The sequence below is a fragment of the Leptidea sinapis genome, chromosome 10, assembly GCF_905404315.1.
Source record: "Leptidea sinapis chromosome 10, ilLepSina1.1, whole genome shotgun sequence".
Classification (NCBI taxonomy): domain Eukaryota; kingdom Metazoa; phylum Arthropoda; class Insecta; order Lepidoptera; family Pieridae; genus Leptidea; species Leptidea sinapis.
The window spans coordinates 3,479,772-3,505,117 of record NC_066274.1 but is presented as its reverse complement, the minus strand read 5'-3'; the positions used below and the strand labels follow the sequence as shown (position 1 = coordinate 3,505,117).

Sequence of the window (25,346 nt, the reverse complement as noted above, 5' to 3'; positions counted from 1 at the left end):
TACGATGATTACGATATCGTCTGCGAATTGAAGGTGAGTGATGTATTCGCCGTTGATGTTGATGCCCAGTCCGTTCCAGTCCAGAAGCTTAAAGACATCTTCCAACGCAGCGGTGAACTGCTTGGGCGATATGATATCGCCTTGTCTGACTCCCCGCTGCAGTCAGATACGCTTCGAGCTCTGATCCTGGAGACGTACTGACATGGTGGCGTTTCTATACAGATACTTAAACGCTTCGATATATCGGTAATCAGTGGCACCTCTGGAGAGACTGACGCACCGTCCAGGTCTCGATCAAATCAAAAGCTTAGTCATAGTCCACGAACGCCAAGAATAGTGGCTGGTTATATTCCTCTGCCTTTTGTATAACCTGCCGCAGCGTATGTATGTGGTCTATGGTGCTAAAGCCTTTGTGGAATCCGGCTTGTTCGGGAAGCTGGAAATCGTCAAGCCTGCGCACGAGACGATTCGTGATAACCCTAGAAAATAGCTTATATACATGGCTCAGAAGTGATATGGGCCTATAGTTCTTCAATAGCATTTTATCACCCTTTTTGAAGAACAGCAGCACTATACTTCTGTGCCATGCTTGTGGCGTTTTGCCCTCGAGGCTGACGGAATTGAATAGTTTCTGAAGGGTCTTAATTACAGGGGTACCACCAGCTCTCAGAAGCTCAGCTGTAATTCCACCATCACCCGGCGCCTTGTTGTTTTTAAGCTGTTTTAGGGCCACACTAATCTCGTACAGGCTGACGTCTGGGATATCTTCGGTATAGTGTTGGGTTAATTTGGCTCGCGGATCATCGCAGTCACCGAGGCATTCGGAGCGGTTTTGTAATTCGAGTTGAAAGTTTTCGGGGTTTTGGATCTGGTTGAGTGCGGATCGGAGCGTAGACTTCACCAGTCGAGACCGCTCCAGTTTTGGATTGATATTCAATGTGCCTCTTACTATGCGGTGATCACTTCCAGTATTTACTGAGTTGATCACAAACAAAAAAAAGAAAATAAAACATTCCATATCAATGGAAAACGTCTACAATAACACTGATTCATAAAAAAGGCAATACAAGCGATATCAGCGACTATAGACCCATAAGCCAAACGTCGAATATATATAAAATTTTCGCAAAAATAATCCTCAGTAGAATAACGAGAGTACTTATGAAAACCAACCCCGCGAACAAGCTGGCTTTAGAAGCGGTTATTCAACAGTAGATCACACACATGTAGTGAGACAAATAATAGAAAAAAGCAAAGAATATGATATTATTCCGTTATACTGTTGTTTTATAGATTACAGCAAGGCCTTTTATTCCATTGAACATGACAGTATATGGTAGGCGCTCAAAAATCAGGGAGCTCACAATAAATATATCAAAGTTACAAAAAATATTTACAAAAACAGTAAAGCTAAACTAAAGTTAGAAAGAGAAGGAAAACAAATCAATATAGAGCGTGGTGTACGCCAAGGTGACCCCCTATCACCAAATCTTTTTACCGCAGTTCTAGAAGAAATCTCCCGAAATCTTAATTGGAATGAAAAGGGCCTAAATATTAATGGAATAAAATTAAGCAATCTAAGATTTGCGGATGACTTAATAGTTTTTCCCTCCTCTCATTTGGAACTAGTGGAAATGATACATGACCTCGAAAAACAAAGCCGCCTAGTGGGTCTGACTCTGAATATTGCCAAAACTAAAGCAATGACAAACACGACAGAACAACCAATTGTAGTGAGCAATAACAATATCGAATATGTACATCAATACCTAGGACAAGTTATATTACAAAAAGATCAGGGCAAAGAAATTGATACAAGAATAGGACATGCTTGGATAAAATACTGGGGTCTCAAAGAAGTAATGAAAAGCAAAGATATCAAAATAAACATAAAAAGAAAACTTTTTAATACTTTATTTTTACTTCCTGTATTGACCTACGGTTGCACAGTATAGTGCAGTTGACAGATTCAAAAACTAGAGACTTGCCAATGAGCCATGGAGAGGAGTATGTTGAATATAAATAAAACACATAAAGTTCGAAACATAGATTTAAGAGAGAAAACAAAAATCACTAATGTCACTTATGTTATAAGAAAATTTAAATGGCGCTGGACGGGTCACAGCACCCTTCGGGGTATAGACAAATGGAGCAAATGCATCACAGACTGGTACCCCAGAAATCTAAAAAGGAAACAGGGGGACAATACAGGTGATGGTCAGACGATCTTAGAACAATAGCAGGCAAAGCATGGTCTATGTAAGCTAAAGATAGAAAAGAGTGGAAGAAGTTAGAAGACTTTGTGAATAGACAAACAGATAGTGGTTGCGCCAATTAGCTTCATTGCGTAGAATGAAAGGGCTAACTTGGATCGCGGCATTATCCGCGAAGCGACCGTGAAGAGTATACGTCGACCCCCGCATCTCAAAAACGTGAGTTCGATACGCGCCCGCGCCGCTACCTCATATTATAAACTTTTTATTTAATATTTTGAGCTCTTCATCATTTACATTAATTTGAAAATAAGCTGTGTCTGTGGTGTAATAAAGTGAAGGACGTCCTGGCGAGGCCTGCAGAAGATATCAAGGTTAGTCCCTGGAATTTTACTGCATTGAGCTAATTGGTATTACTAGGAGACGAACCCCGCTACCTTTTTTTCCATACAGTCCACTCAAAATAATCTTTTAGATTACCCGCGCGACCAGATAGTGATATATAATTGGTTAAGGATAGTATCTAAGTATATGTGAATTATACTATAGTAGTAATATAGTATAGAACTATCAATACTATTCACTTACACGTCCTCTGTGGAACACCATACGATAATATAAGATTATGTTATAATCGTATATGCATATAAAATTCTCGTGTCGCGATGTTTGTTACCAAATTCTTCCTAAACGGCTAAGCCGATTTTCATGGAATTTTGTGTGCATATCAGGTAGATCTGAGAATCGGACAACATCTATTTTTCATAACCCTAAATGATAAGGGTAACCCTTAAATTTCTATTTTATTTTCTTGACAAACTTTGGTATTTATTTTTTGATTCACCATTAAAGAAACCCGTTTACAAAAAATACCTATTTTTGTATCGCGATTTTTATATTATTCTGTTCCATCTTCAGATCCGCAATAGCGTTACAAGATGGCAATCGAATGTAATGATTTTTGTTTGGTACGATTAATTTTATGTAATATATTTGGTTATCAACGGATCAGCCTAGCTATCCAACGCGGAAATGCTGCCAGTATTCTTGGTACGCTTCCACGTAATGATAGTTTTAATTTTATGTACTTAGTCCTATTATTGTAATTATAGTTATAAGATTTGTTTTGTTTGAATAAATATACTAGTCAAAACAAAATAAGGGCCACCACTTTTTTACAGTATTCTCATGAATCCTTGAGGTTTAAAGGTTGACCAATGATTCAATTGGATAAATTGATTGATTTTTATTGTAGACAGAATAAAATAATGATGCATTCCATTAAAAAAAGAAATTTTCTCCACTTTTTCTAAAAATTAACATTTTTGCAAAAATAATTAGACAGGAAAAAAAATTCTGAAAAAATAAAAACCTAAAATGTCGGTTGATTTATGAATTTCCTCAATATCTAGTATGCCGTCCTCAATTACTAATGCACTCTTGAAGCCTAGAAGGTACACTCTCCACCAGGTGTACCACTGTTTCTTGAGGAATTTGTTCCCAGCTTGATTTCAGAACGTTTATTAGCTGTCTTTCATTGTGCACGGGTTGGTTTGTGCTTCGAATACTGCGTTTCAGTAAGTCCCACATGTGTTCAATGGGATTTAGATCCGGACTGTTTGCAGGCCAGTCCAACACCTGTATACCAGCCTCCTCTAGGGCTTCTCTGGTGGCCCTAGCTGTATGAGCGCGAGCATTATCGTGCATGAGGTGGAATCTTGCGCCGATTCTGTGTGCATATGAGACCACATGGGGTCTTATGACCTCCTCGATGTAACGTTGAGCTGTTATTGTGCCTTCGTTTAGAATTACCAGCTCGGTTCTGCCGGACATAGAGATTCCTCCCCATACCATAACATTGGGGCCCCCAAATCTGTCACTTTCATGGATGCAAGCATCCGAAAATCGCTCACCTTCACGCCTCCAGACCCTAATGCGACGGTCATCACTAAAAAATTTCACTTTGCACTCATCCGTAAACAATACTGTCCTCCAATCATTCATATCCCACGCCAGATGCTGCCTTGCGAATGATAATCGGTTTGCACGATGAGCACTTGTTAATGGTATCCGCACTACACGTCTCCTGGAGAACTGCTGGTCCTCGTGTAAACGATTTCTAATAGTTTGATCACTAACACGTGTACCGGTCGCCTGCCGCAAACGGTTTTGTAAGGAACGGGCTGTTATACAGCGTTCTCTACGCGCAGTCAAGCGCACGTAGCGGTCCTCCTGTGCTGTAGTTGCTCGAACTCTGCCAGATCCTCGTCTCCTGGTTAGTCTCCCAGTCTCTTGAAAACGATTCCAAGCATTCTGGATCGCTCGCCGGGAAAAACCCAGCTGCAACGCCACAGAACGCTGCGAATGGCCTTCTTGAAGCAATGTTACGGCCCTAGTTACGGTTGGCAAGTCCACATGACTTCGAATTCTCGGCAAACTCTTTTTAAAATGTTAATTCAGCGACTAGTCAAACAAAACTGACAGTGTTCCTGAGAGAAAAGTCAATTTGACTGAGTTGAAATCCGTCTTAAAATCGGCTAGAATCAAGTGGTTACAATAAATTATCTAAAACTACCCACTTTAAACAATTATGCGGGTGGAATGCTCAAAAAATGTGTGTAAGCAAATAAGGTAACACCACAATAAAGTATCAGCTACTTGAGAATACATAAAAAATAAATTATCGCTAGCGAGGCCAAAAAAATCAAGTGGCCCTTATTTTGTTTTGACTAGTATATATGGGAAATATATTTGGTAGGTCTAAGAATCGGATATCATTTATTATTTATGCCTCAAAAAATTTTAATTATTGAATTTTGAAGTAAAACTTCTTTAGCCGCGACCTGGGGTGTAGCTCAGAATTTTTTTCCGACGGAAGTAACGGTCAGTACAAAAAAAATAGAAATAATTTTTTAAGCCGATATAATTTAATGGTTTTAAAAAATATTTCAAATTGCTCAGTAAAATTTTTTAATAATCTCCATGTTTAGCACTTTACTCAACACTCTTACCATATGGCTCACAATAAAACACACTCTTGCACTTACACCTTTATTCTTCTCAAACACTATATTGAACAAATACTAAACATGAGTTTTTTTTTTTTTTTTTGCGCCCAAGCAAGGGAATGGGCTACCCTCCGGGATAACGACGGGAGGGAGGTGGTGAATGCTCATGCATACCAACGCAGCCTAAAGTCTGCGTTGGTTATGTGGGACTCACGTGAAACCTAGGTGCCTACCCACTAAACACCACCTGCAGTTGGCTTTGGGCAGGTGCCCTCTAAGCCTACATCGAAGGCGACCTTCTCATGGGGAGAGAGAGGCGCAAGCGGCACTCCCTATGGAGTTTCCGCTGGGATATATAAACATGAGTATAAGACCTTGACCTACATGAATAGTAAAGAACACATGATAGTGCGATGTAATTTTGTACCCTTTGGGCACAGCGCCATCTCTCGGAAATTTTAGGAATTTTATTGATTACAAAGCAATCATTTCTCAATAACTTAGACATTCCGCCCATCAAGGACTTGTCCTTCAAATAAATATCAAACTCTTTAACAAAAAATAAACTGAAATTAACAACTCAAATAAAGCAAAGTAAATAAAATTAAACCTTTGAATCTAATACTTAATACAAGGAAACACAATACAAATTAGTATAAATCTAAACCGTTACAAATTTATGAAAACATTTTACCACCACTATTTGATTGGGTGGCAACCGCCCACCGTGACAATTATTTTAAATAATGAAAATTCTAATTTGATCTAGGCAAAAAACATAATTTACTAACAGGTCTTTTCAAAAATGTATTTTTACACTTTATAGTTACAACTCTTGTGATATTGTCTTTACCGGTATGCTTCTCAATAATCTTTCCCAGTACCCACTTGGCTGGAGGAATGTTATCTTCCTTAACAATGACAATATCATTTATTTCAGGTTCGTTTGTTTCTTTATTCCATTTATATCGCTGACTTAAAGTAACTAAATATTCCTTTGACCATCTCTTCCAAAAATCATTTACCATCTTTTGCATCAGCCTCCATCTATCTAATCCAGTAAATTTATCTTCGGAATAGTCTTTATCTGGTATAGGAATAAGTGGCTCGCCGACAAGGAAATGACCTGGTGTCAATGGTAGACAATCATCAGGATCATCGCTGAGTTGAGTGATTGGCCGTGAATTTAAGCACGCTTCAACTTGTGTCAACACAGTGGACAATTCCTCATATGTAAGAGTACTGTCACCAATGACCTTTCTTAAGTGCATCTTTGTAGAACGTACTCCGGCTTCCCATGTATCACTAAAATTGCAAAATTCAATGTTAAGTACTCTGGCAATTTCTTCAGGCATGTTAGATTTTGCTGCGTCTAACATTTCTCTTAGTGTTTTATCAGTGCTCACAAAATTAGTGCCAGTGTCACTAAAAATATCTTGGCAAAAGCCTCGTCTCAACTTGAATCTCCTGATGTCCGCTATAAAACCTTTAGCTGACAACTCAAACACAAGTTCCAGCTGAATTGCACGTATCACCATGCAAATGAATAGATCACTGTAGCCTTTATAAGATCTTATTACTCTGCCAGGTGATGCTCGAACATTAATTGGACCAGCATAATCCATACCTGTTGATTTAAAAGGCGTACTTGGCCTTAGTCTAACCTCAGGTAACTGTCCCCTCAACGGTTTTTTATTAATTTTTGAATATCGCAAACATTCTCTATAGTATTTCTTTACTTGATCTCTGCCTCGTTTCCTGATCTCTATTATGCCATCACTAAATTCGACTTCTTGAGATTGTTTAACGCTAATTAGTAATGTATTTTCCATTTCTTCTGTAGTTATAAAATAATATAATCTATTTCCTTCTTCTTTACGTAATTTGGATAAAGTACAAAATCTTCTAAATCGTGATAAAATTCGAAACGCTTTTGATAGCGAAGAAAATCTTGTCCATAAATATTTATTTTCCTTTATAGCAGTACAAGTTTTGATAGCCTTCTCTTCTTCGTGTGTAGAAAATTCTATTTTGTCAGAGTTAATCCCACTACCTCGCAGCCGGTTCCACCAAAGATGGTGGCCTGACAATTCTGATGGCTGCAGACCTCTGGAAGCGCAGTCAGCGGGATTTATATACATCGATACATAGCTCCATTGGTCATGTTTAATTTTGTTAAATGTTTCAGAAAGTTCTTTGGGTATGTTTAAGATTTGGGAAACCTCATATAACGATTTTGTGGCTAGTACGCCACCGCAAAGCTCTAATCTTGGAATAGTTACCTCTTTCTCAATTGGGGCAACCTTTGTCTTAGCTGTCACCAAACTCACATGGACATTGCCATCAGTATTTACTGTTCTAAGGTAAATAACCGCTGCATACGCTAATTTAGATGCATCGGAAAATGCATGCAATTCTCTACGAGAATTCTTTGTCAAGTGCATCCATCTCGGAACTCTTACATTCTTTAGACTCACTAAATCTGATCTGAAATTTAACGATTCTTTTAAAAGATCTTTTGATAGTATATCGTCCCATTCTAAATTTGCTCGCCACAATTTTTGGATATATATCTTGGCCTTGACCACGACTGGCGCTATCCAACCCATAGGGTCATAGAGCATTGCAATGTCTGATAGAACTTTTCTCTTTGTAATTGTATCTCTAACGTCAAAATTTACTGTATCTTCAAAATTGTATATAGTTCGAGTCCAGCTTATTCCCAAAAATTTTAAAGTATCATTTGCCTTCATATGATTTAACGTTACGTACTTTTCCAGACCCTTTTGATATTCTTCATCGTGTCTAAACTTCATTAACAGTTTTTTTTTAGTTGAATAAAATATTTTTGAAGCTAACTCTTTAAGCCGTTCTTCTTTACATTTGGATTTGTATTTTTTGAACGGTCGTAATACCACGTACCGCCCATCGTTATCTCTCGTAGTTATAGTTTCAAATAGGTTATTACATTGAATTTCTTCTTTGGTCAACTTCTCTTTGAAAATATTATTAGGTTCCGTCTCTAGTTCCCAAAATTGTTTTAGTAGATTGTCTTCTCTGATTTGAAGATGCATGTTAACTACTCTTTTGACTCGCGTATTTGTATTATTTGACAGCTTTCCCGATATAATCCATCCAAAAATAGTGTTTTGGGCAATTAAATTGCCTTTTGGATGTTTGATGATGCCCTCTGTCAATATTTCACTATAAGCTTCAGCTCCAAGTAAAAGATCGATTTTACTAGGAGTTGCGTAGCCTGGATCGGCTAGGAATAGATTTTCAATTTCTTTACCACCAGGTGGTAAAACATTAGTTGACGGAAGTACCCATGGAAATGATCTCAGCACATACGCATCTACTTGGATTGAATTTTTGGGATTCTGGCGTGATTCGACATGTATAGAAACCATATGTCTGACTCTCGTTTCACCAGGACCCAGACCTGACACCCAAACATTAACTGGTGAGCGCTTAAGTCCAAGCAGTTGAGTTGTAGCTTCCGTGATGAATGACGCCTGTGAGCCCTGATCTAAAAGTGCTCTGATATGGTGCTCACAGCCGTTTCGTTCTTTTGTCTTTAAAAGCACAGTTGCAAGTAGGACCTCGCTGGGTTGAAGCTTCTCTGTTGCGAAGTTAGATATAATTCTCGTCTCTGATCCCAACGAAGTTGATAGTTGCGCAATATTCTCAGTATTGTTCGATTCTCTGTTATAGTGCAAGAGAGTGTGATGACGTCTGCCACATTTCTGGCAGGATTTTGATAGCCTACAGTTTTTAACCGAATGGGTCGGAGCTAAGCAGTTAAAACACAATCCTTTGGTTTGTACAAACTCTTGTCTCTCTTTTGGTTGTTGTGTACTAAATTTTTTACACGTAAACAGATAATGATTCTCTCCACATAATGTACAAACAGGATCCTTAACCGAATTGCTTTGGTCAAAAACTGAAGTATGAAAGGATTTGGTTCTCGGAATGTGATGAATCTGCACAGAAGCTTTACTTCTACTTGTATCAATCATTTCTAGCGCTCGGAATCTAGCTTCTAAGAATTCAGCAAGTTGACTCCATTTAGGCATTTCTTCTGGTGCAGTATTACTCATTTGTATTTCCCACTGCTTATGAGATTCAGAATCTAACTTGGAAACAACTATATACACCACGATTGCATCCCACGATGCTATGTCAATACCCAAATTTTTCAACTGTTTCAGACAACTTAGTGTTGTATCAAGGATTAGTTTAAGTGCGCTGGCTGACTCATGATTGATTTGTTTAATGGAAAATAATGTCTTAAGAACAGCGTTGCAATTAAATCTTTTATTGTCGTATCGCCTTTTTAATAATAACCAGGCCTCCTCATAGTTTGCATCAGTAATAGTTAAATTGCGTAGCAAATCTTCAGGTTCTCCGCTTAAACAACTCTTCAAATAATGAAGCTTCTGTACACTCTTTAACTTCTTATTGTTGTGAATTAAGCTCTCAAATAAATCATTAAAAGATTGCCATTCATTATATTTTCCAGTAAATGAGGGTAGTTTAATTAACGGCAAATTTACTTCATTATGCATAGAACATGTTCCAGAATTGGGCATAGAAACAATTATATTTTCCTTTTCTATTAAAGATTGAAGCTGTTCAAGTTTACTTTTTAATAGTGATTTGTAGGCAGTATAAAATTCTTCAAATTGCTCGTATAAATCCTCAGAAAAGTATGATAATTCTTTTCTTATATCTTTAGTAGCTTGCGCCACAATTTCTCGATGATCACACTTAAATTCGGTCCATAATGTTTCTAAAGTCTCCAATCTAGATTCAGTATAACCTTTGGTTACTCTCTCTTTCGGTGATTTTTTATAATTTCTCTCCGCTTTCATTAAGTTTTCAAAACGATCTTCTTGTACCAAAATTAACGACTGCATCTTTATTTGAAAACTAATTAATTTAAAACAAAAGTTCGATAAACCAAAAGTTCAGTAGTAGAACATAAACAATTTCAAATGTCCAATATATCTAAAGTTCAATCATAAACTTATCAATATAAATGTCCTATTGGCAACAACAAAGTTCATATAAGCCGCATTAACTAAGTCACTATTTCATCAAATATTTGTACAAGTTATTCTCATACAAAATTTTTCAAAGTCTATATGGATGATATTATCGTCTACAACGCGAAATTTTTCTAAGTCTAAACAAACACTGAATTTTACTAAGTCTTTTTTTTTTAAACACTCGAAATAGTTAAAGTTAATTTATAACCGCGATTGCACTAAGTCTTTTTCACTGATATTTACTTAAGTTCTATTACTCACAGTTTTCCCGGGTTTCGGCACCATTATGTTTAGCACTTTACTCAACACTTACCATATGGCTCACAATAAAACACACTCTTGCACTTACACCTTTATTCTTCTCAAACACAATATTGAACAAATACTTAACATGAGTATAAGACCTTGACCTACATGAATAGTAAAGAACACATGATAGTGCGATGTAATTTTGTACCCTTTGGGCACAGCGCCATCTCTCGGAAATTTTAGGAATTTTATTGATTACAAAGCAATCATTTCTCAATAACTTAGACATTCCGCCCATCAAGGACTTGTCCTTCAAATAAATATCAAACTCTTTAACAAAAAATAAACTGAAATTAACAACTCAAATAAAGCAAAGTAAATAAAATTAAACCTTTGAATCTAATACTTAATACAAGGAAACACAATACAAATTAGTATAAATCTAAACCGTTACAAATTTATGAAAACATTTTACCACCACTATTTGATTGGGTGGCAACCGCCCACCGTGACAATTATTTTAAATAATGAAAATTCTAATTTGATCTAGGCAAAAAACATAATTTACTAACAGGTCTTTTCAAAAATGTATTTTTACACTTTATAGTTACAACTCTTGTGATATTGTCTTTACCGGTATGCTTCTCAATAATCTTTCCCAGTACCCACTTGGCTGGAGGAATGTTATCTTCCTTAACAATGACAATATCATTTATTTCAGGTTCGTTTGTTTCTTTATTCCATTTATATCGCTGACTTAAAGTAACTAAATATTCCTTTGACCATCTCTTCCAAAAATCATTTACCATCTTTTGCATCAGCCTCCATCTATCTAATCCAGTAAATTTATCTTCGGAATAGTCTTTATCTGGTATAGGAATAAGTGGCTCGCCGACAAGGAAATGACCTGGTGTCAATGGTAGACAATCATCAGGATCATCGCTGAGTTGAGTGATTGGCCGTGAATTTAAGCACGCTTCAACTTGTGTCAACACAGTGGACAATTCCTCATATGTAAGAGTACTGTCACCAATGACCTTTCTTAAGTGCATCTTTGTAGAACGTACTCCGGCTTCCCATGTATCACTAAAATTGCAAAATTCAATGTTAAGTACTCTGGCAATTTCTTCAGGCATGTTAGATTTTGCTGCGTCTAACATTTCTCTTAGTGTTTTATCAGTGCTCACAAAATTAGTGCCAGTGTCACTAAAAATATCTTGGCAAAAGCCTCGTCTCAACTTGAATCTCCTGATGTCCGCTATAAAACCTTTAGCTGACAACTCAAACACAAGTTCCAGCTGAATTGCACGTATCACCATGCAAATGAATAGATCACTGTAGCCTTTATAAGATCTTATTACTCTGCCAGGTGATGCTCGAACATTAATTGGACCAGCATAATCCATACCTGTTGATTTAAAAGGCGTACTTGGCCTTAGTCTAACCTCAGGTAACTGTCCCCTCAACGGTTTTTTATTAATTTTTGAATATCGCAAACATTCTCTATAGTATTTCTTTACTTGATCTCTGCCTCGTTTCCTGATCTCTATTATGCCATCACTAAATTCGACTTCTTGAGATTGTTTAACGCTAATTAGTAATGTATTTTCCATTTCTTCTGTAGTTATAAAATAATATAATCTATTTCCTTCTTCTTTACGTAATTTGGATAAAGTACAAAATCTTCTAAATCGTGATAAAATTCGAAACGCTTTTGATAGCGAAGAAAATCTTGTCCATAAATATTTATTTTCCTTTATAGCAGTACAAGTTTTGATAGCCTTCTCTTCTTCGTGTGTAGAAAATTCTATTTTGTCAGAGTTAATCCCACTACCTCGCAGCCGGTTCCACCAAAGATGGTGGCCTGACAATTCTGATGGCTGCAGACCTCTGGAAGCGCAGTCAGCGGGATTTATATACTTCGATACATAGCTCCATTGGTCATGTTTAATTTTGTTAAATGTTTCAGAAAGTTCTTTGGGTATGTTTAAGATTTGGGAAACCTCATATAACGATTTTGTGGCTAGTACGCCACCGCAAAGCTCTAATCTTGGAATAGTTACCTCTTTCTCAATTGGGGCAACCTTTGTCTTAGCTGTCACCAAACTCACATGGACATTGCCATCAGTATTTACTGTTCTAAGGTAAATAACCGCTGCATACGCTAATTTAGATGCATCGGAAAATGCATGCAATTCTCTACGAGAATTCTTTGTCAAGTGCATCCATCTCGGAACTCTTACATTCTTTAGACTCACTAAATCTGATCTGAAATTTAACGATTCTTTTAAAAGATCTTTTGATAGTATATCGTCCCATTCTAAATTTGCTCGCCACAATTTTTGGATATATATCTTGGCCTTGACCACGACTGGCGCTATCCAACCCATAGGGTCATAGAGCATTGCAATGTCTGATAGAACTTTTCTCTTTGTAATTGTATCTCTAACGTCAAAATTTACTGTATCTTCAAAATTGTATATAGTTCGAGTCCAGCTTATTCCCAAAAATTTTAAAGTATCATTTGCCTTCATATGATTTAACGTTACGTACTTTTCCAGACCCTTTTGATATTCTTCATCGTGTCTAAACTTCATTAACAGTTTTTTTTTAGTTGAATAAAATATTTTTGAAGCTAACTCTTTAAGCCGTTCTTCTTTACATTTGGATTTGTATTTTTTGAACGGTCGTAATACCACGTACCGCCCATCGTTATCTCTCGTAGTTATAGTTTCAAATAGGTTATTACATTGAATTTCTTCTTTGGTCAACTTCTCTTTGAAAATATTATTAGGTTCCGTCTCTAGTTCCCAAAATTGTTTTAGTAGATTGTCTTCTCTGATTTGAAGATGCATGTTAACTACTCTTTTGACTCGCGTATTTGTATTATTTGACAGCTTTCCCGATATAATCCATCCAAAAATAGTGTTTTGGGCAATTAAATTGCCTTTTGGATGTTTGATGATGCCCTCTGTCAATATTTCACTATAAGCTTCAGCTCCAAGTAAAAGATCGATTTTACTAGGAGTTGCGTAGCCTGGATCGGCTAGGAATAGATTTTCAATTTCTTTACCACCAGGTGGTAAAACATTAGTTGACGGAAGTACCCATGGAAATGATCTCAGCACATACGCATCTACTTGGATTGAATTTTTGGGATTCTGGCGTGATTCGACATGTATAGAAACCATATGTCTGACTCTCGTTTCACCAGGACCCAGACCTGACACCCAAACATTAACTGGTGAGCGCTTAAGTCCAAGCAGTTGAGTTGTAGCTTCCGTGATGAATGACGCCTGTGAGCCCTGATCTAAAAGTGCTCTGATATGGTGCTCACAGCCGTTTCGTTCTTTTGTCTTTAAAAGCACAGTTGCAAGTAGGACCTCGCTGGGTTGAAGCTTCTCTGTTGCGAAGTTAGATATAATTCTCGTCTCTGATCCCAACGAAGTTGATAGTTGCGCAATATTCTCAGTATTGTTCGATTCTCTGTTATAGTGCAAGAGAGTGTGATGACGTCTGCCACATTTCTGGCAGGATTTTGATAGCCTACAGTTTTTAACCGAATGGGTCGGAGCTAAGCAGTTAAAACACAATCCTTTGGTTTGTACAAACTCTTGTCTCTCTTTTGGTTGTTGTGTACTAAATTTTTTACACGTAAACAGATAATGATTCTCTCCACATAATGTACAAACAGGATCCTTAACCGAATTGCTTTGGTCAAAAACTGAAGTATGAAAGGATTTGGTTCTCGGAATGTGATGAATCTGCACAGAAGCTTTACTTCTACTTGTATCAATCATTTCTAGCGCTCGGAATCTAGCTTCTAAGAATTCAGCAAGTTGACTCCATTTAGGCATTTCTTCTGGTGCAGTATTACTCATTTGTATTTCCCACTGCTTATGAGATTCAGAATCTAACTTGGAAACAACTATATACACCACGATTGCATCCCACGATGCTATGTCAATACCCAAATTTTTCAACTGTTTCAGACAACTTAGTGTTGTATCAAGGATTAGTTTAAGTGCGCTGGCTGACTCATGATTGATTTGTTTAATGGAAAATAATGTCTTAAGAACAGCGTTGCAATTAAATCTTTTATTGTCGTATCGCCTTTTTAATAATAACCAGGCCTCCTCATAGTTTGCATCAGTAATAGTTAAATTGCGTAGCAAATCTTCAGGTTCTCCGCTTAAACAACTCTTCAAATAATGAAGCTTCTGTACACTCTTTAACTTCTTATTGTTGTGAATTAAGCTCTCAAATAAATCATTAAAAGATTGCCATTCATTATATTTTCCAGTAAATGAGGGTAGTTTAATTAACGGCAAATTTACTTCATTATGCATAGAACATGTTCCAGAATTGGGCATAGAAACAATTATATTTTCCTTTTCTATTAAAGATTGAAGCTGTTCAAGTTTACTTTTTAATAGTGATTTGTAGGCAGTATAAAATTCTTCAAATTGCTCGTATAAATCCTCAGAAAAGTATGATAATTCTTTTCTTATATCTTTAGTAGCTTGCGCCACAATTTCTCGATGATCACACTTAAATTCGGTCCATAATGTTTCTAAAGTCTCCAATCTAGATTCAGTATAACCTTTGGTTACTCTCTCTTTCGGTGATTTTTTATAATTTCTCTCCGCTTTCATTAAGTTTTCAAAACGATCTTCTTGTACCAAAATTAACGACTGCATCTTTATTTGAAAACTAATTAATTTAAAACAAAAGTTCGATAAACCAAAAGTTCAGTAGTAGAACATAAACAATTTCAAATGTCCAATATATCTAAAGTTCAATCATAAACTTATCAATATAAATGTCCTATTGGCAACAACAAAGTTCATATAAGCCGCATTAACTAAGTCACTATTTCATCAAATATTTGTACAAGTTATTCTCATACAAAATTTTTCAAAGTCTATATGGATGATATTATCGTCTACAACGCGAAATTTTTCTAAGTCTAAACAAACACTGAATTTTACTAAGTCTTTTTTTTTAAACACTCGAAATAGTTAAAGTTAATTTATAACCGCGATTGCACTAAGTCTTTTTCACTGATATTTACTTAAGTTCTATTACTCACAGTTTTCCCGGGTTTCGGCACCATTATGTTTAGCACTTTACTCAACACTTACCATATGGCTCACAATAAAACACACTCTTGCACTTACACCTTTATTCTTCTCAAACACTATATTGAACAAATACTTAACATGAGTATAAGACCTTGACCTACATGAATAGTAAAGAACACATGATAGTGCGATGTAATTTTGTACCCTTTGGGCACAGCGCCATCTCTCGGAAATTTTAGGAATTTTATTGATTACAAAGCAATCATTTCTCAATAACTTAGACACTCCAAGTGTTTTTGGTGTTAAACTTTGAACTCCTCCGAAACGGCTTGACCGATTCTCATGAAATTTTGAGTGCATATTGGATAGGTCTGAGAATCGGACAACATCTATTTTTCATCCCCCTAAATGTCAAGGGTGGTTCACACGAAATTTTTTTTAAATTTTTTTGACATTTTTTTTTAATTTGTTTGATTATGAGTCAGCATTAAAAAATACATACAACTTCAATTTTGACCCATCTACTATCAACAGTTTCTTTTGTATCGCGATTTTAATATCGGCAATACAACCTTTGCTGGGTCAGCTAGTAATATATAAGTTTTCAGAAAATTTCTGACATTCGTTAATTAGTTCTTGGTTTTTGTTTTTCGTTTCCATGTAAGAATAGGCAAGGGTTCGAGCCCATAAAGCCATATTTGTTAATATCCAATAACAACGTCATATTTATATGTGTTAATAATAATTTAACCTTCAACTTCTTATTATCCATTATTTTATTAATGAGTGAAAATTATAAGTGTGCGAATGGACAATGAACTGAATTTTAAATAGAATATATAATGAAAATAATAATCAGTCAAATAAAATGGCGGAATCCCAGGAACATTTTACTCTTTCGTCAATAAATAAAAATAAAAGAGAAAATCAATAACCTCATAATGTAACAATGCTCCTAGCTCTTCAGTAATACGTGAGTGCTTAGTTGGTATCTATAATATATTAATGCGTCTGTTAATTATTCCTGAAGTAATTTATTATTAAGTTTTACTTCAATCACGCGTAAGGATTACTCGCACACACATTTTTTTTTATTACTTTATGTAGCAATACTTACAACGTTTTCTGGTTCTGCTAGTAATATATAATAATACAAACAACTACAAAGGATGTCAATGCTGTTAAAGCTAGAAATCACCGACATCCTTTAGTGAAACAAAAAAAAAATATCGCGAGAAATAAAGATTCTCCTCTCGGACTGTTACACATTCAAACAAAGAAGACCTGGATTTTGGTACTGACCATCCGCGTCGGTACACAGGACTGGCCTTGAATCAATTACTACATTTAAGGAGAGTGGCTCGGTCAAAATGCTTGCTATCCTAAATCAAATAAAATCAATTTTTTTGAAAAAGTATGCCTACAACCAAAGAAGAACGTGCACAAGAAAATGAGCGGGCTTCTTTTTCTTTAAAAGAAAAATGGGTACAAAGTTACATCGTACAATTAAACTTATTTTCAAGCTTTTTTATGGTATAACGTATCGTCTTTGAAACACCACACAAGATAGCTCATTCAACAGCTTGATTGTACGTGTATGAAAGTTCCTCGAAAACCGCACTGTGGAGGAACGCCACACATCCAGATAGTGATAATTATATCTTAATTATCACCAACATCAATTAACGCCACAAGCGTGTCGTGCGAAGGTGGAATTCGGCGGCAGGAATCAGGTGAAAAAGCTCTTCAGAACTCTCCCGTGATAAATGCGGTAGAAGACACTCAATGAAGTGACGTCTCTACGCCGCGCCGCCGAGCCCCGCGAATAATCCGATAATGACGTATTACGGGGTTTTTTGGCATCTAAATACTATAAGGCGTCATATGAATTTTTTTCCAGATATTTTTCTATCGATATTTACGACGGTAAAAAAGTTAAAAAGCATTAAAACGTTTTTGAAACAAATAATATGCATTAAAACAGGCTTATTCGGAATTATAATACAATACAAACTCCCAGCTACAATAATTACTATGTTCTTACGTAACTCTTTTCTATATATTATATATCTATATTACAATTTCATTCATGTAAGATTTTTTTTATGATTTTTATGAAAATACGGGACAAGACGAGCAGGACGTTCAGCTGATGGTAATTGATATGCCCTGCTCATTACAATGCAGTGCCGCTAAGGATTTTTGAAAAGCACAAATTCTGAGCTGCACTACAATTGCGTTCGTCACCTTGAGACATACGATGTTAAGTCTCATTTGCCCAGTAATTTCACTAGCTACAGCGCCCTTAAGACTGAAACACAATAATGCTAACACATTACTGCTTCACAGCAAAAATAGGCACCGTTGTGCTATCCATAATCTAGCCGGCATCCTGTGTAAAGGAGCCTCCCACTGGTAAATAATAAAATATATCTATATTACACGATTGTACCGGTTACTGTATTGCAATTTGAAAGTGCTAATGTGCTTAAATACTAATGGTTCAAGCTCTAAAGATTGATACATCCAATATACGATAATTTATATTTATACAGTTAATTCTTTACTACTTTTTATGCAATAATTTTTGCTATATAAACACGACTCATATATTGGCAGCACCTTACAAACTAATTTGTTATGTCATAACCGCCATTGTAAAATACTATATTTCATTGATAAATGTGACCACTGAGTTTTTTATGTAATCTTCTCACGAGCTTAACTTTTTACGAACATAATATGGTAAATTTAGTAGATAGTAAATCCTTTTTTTACTTTGGAAGGTGATTATTTTATGTAATATGTTTCCACGACATTTAAAAGCATAAAGTACATCTAGAAAAAATATAATGTACAACTTAGTCAAGGAACAAGCATAACTTGATAAAAAAGGTAAGAGTCTTTGTGTATGGTGTTTTCAAAAATGTTAAAATATATATCTCTCTGTCTGTCTGTATCTGTAGGTATCGTGTTAAATAGTAGTTCTGCATCTGTGTTTCTTAATTTTGTTCGCTAGTTTATGTACTTTAAAGCTTTATGGATGGCTTTCATAAAAATATATAACTTATGGTGCTCCCACATTGCCGTTAGAAAATGTTTAATAACGTTAGTAAACATTTGTTAGCAAACATTTAATCACAAATAAATTTTCATGTTAGAAAATGTTTAGTAATGTTAGTAAAATGTGTTATCTTTTGTTTGTAAACATTTTATAAGGGTGATGGCGGGATAGGCGGTGCGGTGCGGTGGGGGTTAGAGTACGCAGGTCGCTGCGCGTGGTGTCTCGCTTGTCAGTTCCTTTGTGTCAGCGTGCATCGCTGTGCGTGTGTATTAGTGGTTGCGCGTGCGCCAAGCAATAAAATATGTCCGGTAATTGGAATAACGATGATGTTTACAAACTGATTGAAATGTTTCAAGCAAGAGAAGTACTATGGAACACGATGTCAGAGAGCTACAAAGACCGAAATAAAAAACACGATGCTTGGATGGAAATTGCCAGTGAATTTAATATGGATAAAAAAGTAATTGAAAAAAAGATTCGATCACTCGTAGGTCAATTTAACCGAGAATGTAAATCTAATAAATCTGGTGCAGGAGCTAATGAGTCAAGTAAATGGTTTGCATTTAAAAAACTCATGTTCCTTAAAGGCAAAAATATTCCAAGTTTAACTGTCGATGGAGGGTTGCAGGTGAGTTTTATTTTAACGTCTTTTAATAATATTTAGATGCCCAGTCCAAAAACCCTTCATTTGAAAAATATTCTGCGAATTCTTTTCTTATTTCTTTCCCATCATCTGTCAGGGATTCACATGCTTCAAGTGGTGTTAATTGCTGCTGTTCTAATCTCCATTGTCCATCGATACGTGTACCAGTTACTATGTCATCTCCATCATAGTATTGAGATGGAGCGTAAATCATGCTCGATTCAGTTTTTCTTATAAAATTATGCAGTAGCACGCATGTCATAATTAAAGTAGTAGTTTTTTCTGGATCTAATAATATTGTAGTTCGTAAAACTCTAAATCTGGCTGACAAAATCCCAAATGCGTTCTCTACTGTTCTCCTCGCACGACTCAGTCTATAACTGAAGATTCTTTCCTTAGAATTGCTATCCTGTGGTCCTGGAAAAGGTTTTAATAAGTGTTTTTGTAAAGGGAACGCATCATCTGTTACGAACACATAAGGAAGAGGTTTGTTTCTGCCTGGTAGTGAGCTGTCACTGGGTATTTTTAAACTATTGTCGTTAATTTTATTTCGAAATTTTGTGTTTGCGAAAACTCCGCCATCACTTATGCGTCCTTGGCAGCCAATATTCACGTACAGAAAGTTGTATTCTGCGTCCACTATCGCTAAAAGTACAACGCTGTAAAATCCTTTATAGTTGTAATATTCACTGCCGCTATCAATTGGCTTTTGTATGGCTACGTGCTTTCCATCGATACTTCCTAAGCAATTTGGGAAATTCCATTTTTCTTCAAATGAATTTGCCACGTGTAGCCACTCTTGAGGTGTTGTTGGTATCTGGAACAAAAATAGAAGATTAAGAAATAGGCGCGAAAAATAAATTTATAACTCGTTATTCTAACAAATTTTATTGGATATTTTTATTAAGTATGAAATATTAATAGAATACACTATAAAAAAATATGATTTCAGTTAAGGGTTGTTAAGTAATAGAAAAAGAAAATCGCGGTTATAGATTTTTTTACAATTTTAGCTAATTTGACGCGCCTATAACTTGAAATTATCGTTTAGTTCTATTCTTTCAGGGTAACGAAGAAAACAGAATTGCTTCAGAAAACACTCTCAGTTTGAACGAAACAGGAAATACTGTCACTGATGAAACTACGGGCACGCCTTTCGCCACCCCAAAACCATTTCGGAAAAGAAGACGGCCTGAAGTAGAACAAGATCCAACACAACAAGAAGCTGTAAATATTTTACAAAGAATGTACGAATCTAGAAAAAGCAGGGATGAAAATGACGCATTTGGAGAGTATGTCTCGATGAAACTGAAACAAATAAAAAACAGTCATGCTAAGAATACTGCTCAACATCACATTAACAATATTTTGTACAATGCGACAATGGGACAATATGATTTTCCAACAACCTTTACAGACCCAACCGCTAGTAGTTCCTGGGGATACAACTCTGAACCAAATCTATCCACTTTTTCGGAAAATAATGCTGACTGTAGCTCGAGAGGATACTACACCGCACCGAGTCCCTCGGCTTCATTTGAAACCAGTTCTTCGGATAACTCCAGGACACATACTCGTACCAGCGCAAGAACACAGAGTCCGTCTAATTTATCGGAATCAAGCCAAGATTCGACCCAATCATTAAACGATTTGTTGGAATCAATCAAAAATTAAAAAATACATGTTTGGTTTGTTAAGTATTAAAAAAATTATTAGTAAGGTAAGATAGGTACCTACCTAAAGTATGATTAGATTAGATCATATTAAAAGTAAATAAAAAAATAATTAAAAATGTTGTTTGACTTACCTGTATGTATTCCTTTAAAACCTCATTGAGAGCCTCGCACACTTCTGGTACGATAATAGATATCACTTGGTCTGACAACTTGAACACATTTCCAAGACTTTTATAACTGCTACCAGTTGCCAAAAATCTTAACGTTACCGCAAGTCTTTCCGTCACACTTACAGATTTTCTAAATGTAGTGTCTCGTTTGCCTATTTTTGCCCCAATTAAATTTTGTAGATATTCAAATTCGGAACTGTTCATTCTTATAAAATCTTTTAAGCAACCATCAATACCTAAATCCTTGAGATAGTCTGTGGCACTATATTTTCCTCTAGCTTTTAGCGTTTGGCGCATCCAATAAGAGCGCTTTTTCTTCTTTTTTAAACAAAAAATAAAAGCTATTCCAATGAGCAAATCTTCTTCCATTTTCGTGTAGACGTCCTCAGCCCTCAGAAGGCGAAACCAAACTGCGAGCCAATACTAGATGTTATAAAATGTTTAAACATTTTCCATCAATGTAGGAGCACTTATAACATGTAACAGTTTCTAACAAAGTGCAACAATTGTTAACATTTGTTAGTAAATGTTTTGGTGTTATAAAATGTTTACAAACATTTTATAACGGCAATGTGGGAGCACCATTATAGGTTCTAAAGTTAACGCTGGTGTCGCCCGTACCGGTAAAGAAAATATTATACGTGGGTAACACTGAGAATGTTTAGAACTGGCCAGTTAGAAACATTGCTAATAAAAACTTTTTTTGAATTTCAATTTTAGAACCCTTTGGCAACCTAATATAGTATTTATAGTATGCATTCATTTGTCATTTGTTTTAGTGAGTTGGCGGCAAATCTAATAATAATTTATTATGACTTTCGTTGTGGTTTTACTCAACAATAAAGCTATGATAGGCTGCGATAAGCATTTCTTAATGAAGCCCCATCTCGTGCCACTATTTACAATTGGTTTAACGAGTTTAAGCGTGGACGCAGCAATCTCAATGATGATCCGCGTGAGGTACGTCCTATATCAGCGACTACTGAAGATAACATCAGTGCTGTGCGACGCATGATAGAGGAAGATAAGAGAGTGACCTATCAGAGATACGGGCAAGCCTAGGCATTGGTATGAGTCAAGTTCAAAAAATATTACACGAACATTTAGGCAAAAAAGATGATTGCCTCATTCTTTGGTTGGAAAGGTCATTTCGCGACAGTTGTGCTAGAAGATGGAAGGACAGTTACTGCAGACTGATATGTCGATTGCTCTTTGCCTGTTTTCTTGGAAAAAATTCGACAGCAGCGTCCTCGAAGCAGGATCCTACTTCACCACGACAATGCTTCAGCGCAAAACGGACTTTTGAATATTTGACTATGGCACGTGTCGAAATAATGAGTCATCCGCCGTACAGTCCTGACCTGGCGCCCTCCGACTTTTATTTATTACCAAGAACTAAAGTTAAGATTCGAGGTATTTGCTTTACGAGCCCTGAAGATGCGGTGAAAGCGAACGAAATTGCCATAGAAGAAACCCCTAAGGAAGAGTGAGCTCACTGCTTTTCTCAGTGGTTGCGTCCATCGAATGCGACGATGTGTAGAGAGGAACGGAGATTACTTCGAAAAACTATAAAAGTATTGGCAACTTTCTACATTAAGCCGTTTTTCATTTTCTAAACATTTTCACTGTTACCTAGGTACCCAGTTTTCAAAATATTAAAATACAGGTTTAATGTTATTTTTATGTAAGTATAACAAACACTAGACAAGTCTCATGGTAAGTGGCATCCAGGCTCGAATACATCGTTAATCGAAGGTGCAATAGTTAACAATGTGTTGCTGACCCAAGGCTTGAGATATTCAATTGTTTTTGCTGTAATTTGTTTGCCTATTCCTCTGTTTTATCTGGCCCACATACTTATTATGACGATTTTAATAGGGAAAATGATAGTACCTACCTACTCGGGCGTCTCTGATCAAAAGAGATTACTAGAATTCACAAAATCTGTTGATGACGGCACTAATAAAACATAATATAATAAATATTATTGATATACCTGTAGAAATAAACACAGATTCAAACATCCCATCAGATATTAAATAGATGAAGAAGAGGATAATAACCCCAAAACTTTTCAAAAGAACATAAACCAAGGAGTTGAGCTAACTCAGTTGGCAGAGCACTGAATGGTCGTGTTTATTGTTTATAGCATCATTATGAACGCTAGGTCCACTCAACTTTAAATTAGCGGTTTTCATCTAACGTTTTGGTAGCCATGTTAATTAGGATTTCTATAAAATATCTTGACCAAAAATGGAAGAAATATTGCAAAATTTGGACAAATAGAAGTTATCGAAAAATCGATTACAAAGGAGAATGGGACTTTTAGGCCTGAAGCTAACAGGTTGAAATGTACTTTAAAAAAGGGGTATATTTTTCTGATGTAAAATACAAAAAACTAGCTCATTTTGCAGTCTACCAACCGAAAAAACATTAAAATAAAGAAAATCGATTAAAATGTAATCGAATGAATATTTAAACGATTAAAATAACAGTCCAGTTGTTTTATTTAAATAATATTATTGAGGTGCATAGTTAATGTTCGAATGACCATATGATTATGAATAAAATATATTTAAATGATAGATTTATTGATAATAATTATTTTTTTATCAATAAATCGATTGACATAAAAAATCGATACTAGTGAAATCCTTGTTCCTCAACGCTAACTTCAATTTGACAATGACAGTCCGACAGACATTTCGTTTCTTCGTCATTCTCTTCGTTTCGACACATCGTTTTTTGTTGTCTTTGTTGAGTTATCGACTTGTTAACTAGGTTCCTTAGTACCTACCCAATTGAATTCCAAGGAAAGTTGTTTCTAGCAGTCTGTTTTACAGTTCATGTATGAGCTAATGAGTACATATTATTCTTATCTGAGCAAATAAAACAATTTTTTATTTTTGGTATACTTTATTATATCTAATTACCAATTCTATTAAAAGAATGTGATAAATCCTTAGCAGCTAGGCATTTAATAAACCTACTATAGATCAGCTGCCAACATAATATAGCATAAAACATAACCTCATTTTTATATCTTCGCTTACTCAGCTCCTAGATGCTCCTGCGCCGTTGCAGTAGCCGATGTGATACTGCAGGGCATGGTTATTTTTATACCAAGGATCCGAACTGCATAGTTCTTAAGAGGAAATACAACCGTGCCTCCAGATTTTTTAAGCGGCAAATCGCCCGTGCCAAATCAAAACACGTCGTCAAAATCGGTGAGCAGCTTTCCAGTTACCCGACCGGAACACGCAAATTCTGGTCGTTGTCGAAAGCTGCTCTTGGTAACTTCAGCCAGCCGTCCATGCCGCCGTTGCACATGAGGAATGACAGCCTGGCCCATACGGCAAAAGAGAAGGCCGATCTCTTCTACGCTCTTTTCGCCTCCAACTCGACTCTTGACGACAACGGAAAAACACCGCCGACCATCCCGCGGTGTCAGAGCTCTATGCCTGAAGTACAGTTCAGACAGAAAACTGTTAGGCGAGCTCTGTTTTCGTTGGACGTCAGGAAGTCGAGCGGGCCGGATGGCATTTCTCCAATCATGCTTCGAACGTGTGCCCCTGAGTTGACGCCGGTTCTAACGCGTTTATTCCGGCACTCTTATTCCAAAGGCGTAGTCCCTGACTCATGGAAGTCAGCCCTTGTCCATCCGATCCAAAAAAAAAGGAGACAGTTCGGATCCGGCAAACTACAGGCCTATTGCTATTACCTCCCTGCTCTCCAAAATCACGGAGCAAGCATAATTAGCCGTCAGCTCTTGGTATACCTAGAGGGTCACCAGTTAATCAACGACTGACAATACGGGTTTCACCATGGTCGGTCGGCAGGTGATCTTCTGGCATACCTAACACATAGATGGGCTGCGGCTATTGGAAGCAAGGGGGAAGGCCTGGTAGTTAGCCTGGATATAGCGAAGGCCTTTGATCGTGTATGGCACAAGGCGCTCCTCTCAAAACTTCCATCATTTGGGCTTCCCGAGAGCTTGTGCAAGTGGACCTCCAGCTTCCTCACTGGGCGCAGCATTCAGGTCGTTGTCGACGGATATTACTCGAACCCGAAGCCCGTGAATGCTGGAGTGCCCCAAGGCTGTGTGCTATCTCCCACGCTCTTTCTTCTGCATATCAATGATATGTTGGACACTTCCAACATTCATTGCTATGCAGACGACAGCACTGG

The 25,346-nt window shown here is 36.6% G+C and overlaps 3 protein-coding genes across 5 annotated transcripts in view; 2 read left to right on the top strand and 1 right to left on the bottom strand.

Moving 5' to 3' along the window:
- Positions 1–21,743, bottom strand: part of LOC126966515 (putative nuclease HARBI1) — a 55,682-nt gene extending 33,939 nt beyond the window's left edge. Inside the window, exons 1-2 of one of the 2 annotated variants that reach the window (XM_050810634.1) lie at positions 21,120–21,743; positions 19,090–20,129 (exon numbers count right to left, since the gene is read on the bottom strand). In XM_050810634.1, the coding sequence (XP_050666591.1) occupies positions 19,320–20,129; positions 21,120–21,527 (1,218 nt within the window). In that variant the 5' untranslated portion in view covers positions 21,528–21,743 and the 3' untranslated portion in view covers positions 19,090–19,319. Of the gene's footprint in view, positions 1–19,089; positions 20,130–21,119 lie in introns of those variants that run through there. The other variant, XM_050810635.1, reaches the window with a different exon arrangement.
- LOC126966491 (long-chain-fatty-acid--CoA ligase ACSBG2-like) overlaps positions 1–25,346 on the top strand; it is a 70,111-nt gene that overhangs the window by 6,540 nt on the left and 38,225 nt on the right. The gene's annotated exons all lie outside the window — the stretch shown is intronic.
- On the top strand, positions 18,971–21,104 carry LOC126966530 (uncharacterized). Its single transcript, XM_050810661.1, has 2 exons — positions 18,971–19,297; positions 20,378–21,104. Exons 1-2 carry the CDS (start codon positions 18,971–18,973, stop codon positions 20,984–20,986), a joined length of 936 nt encoding a protein of 311 aa, XP_050666618.1. The 3' UTR covers positions 20,987–21,104.

Coding starts and splice junctions, on each gene's coding strand:
- LOC126966530 (XM_050810661.1), top strand. CDS start 18,971: ATGTCCGGTAATTGGAATAACGATGATGTTTACAAACTGATTGAAATG. Junction 19,298..20,377: donor CTGTCGATGGAGGGTTGCAG/GTGAGTTTTATT, acceptor CTATTCTTTCAG/GGTAACGAAGAAAACAGAAT.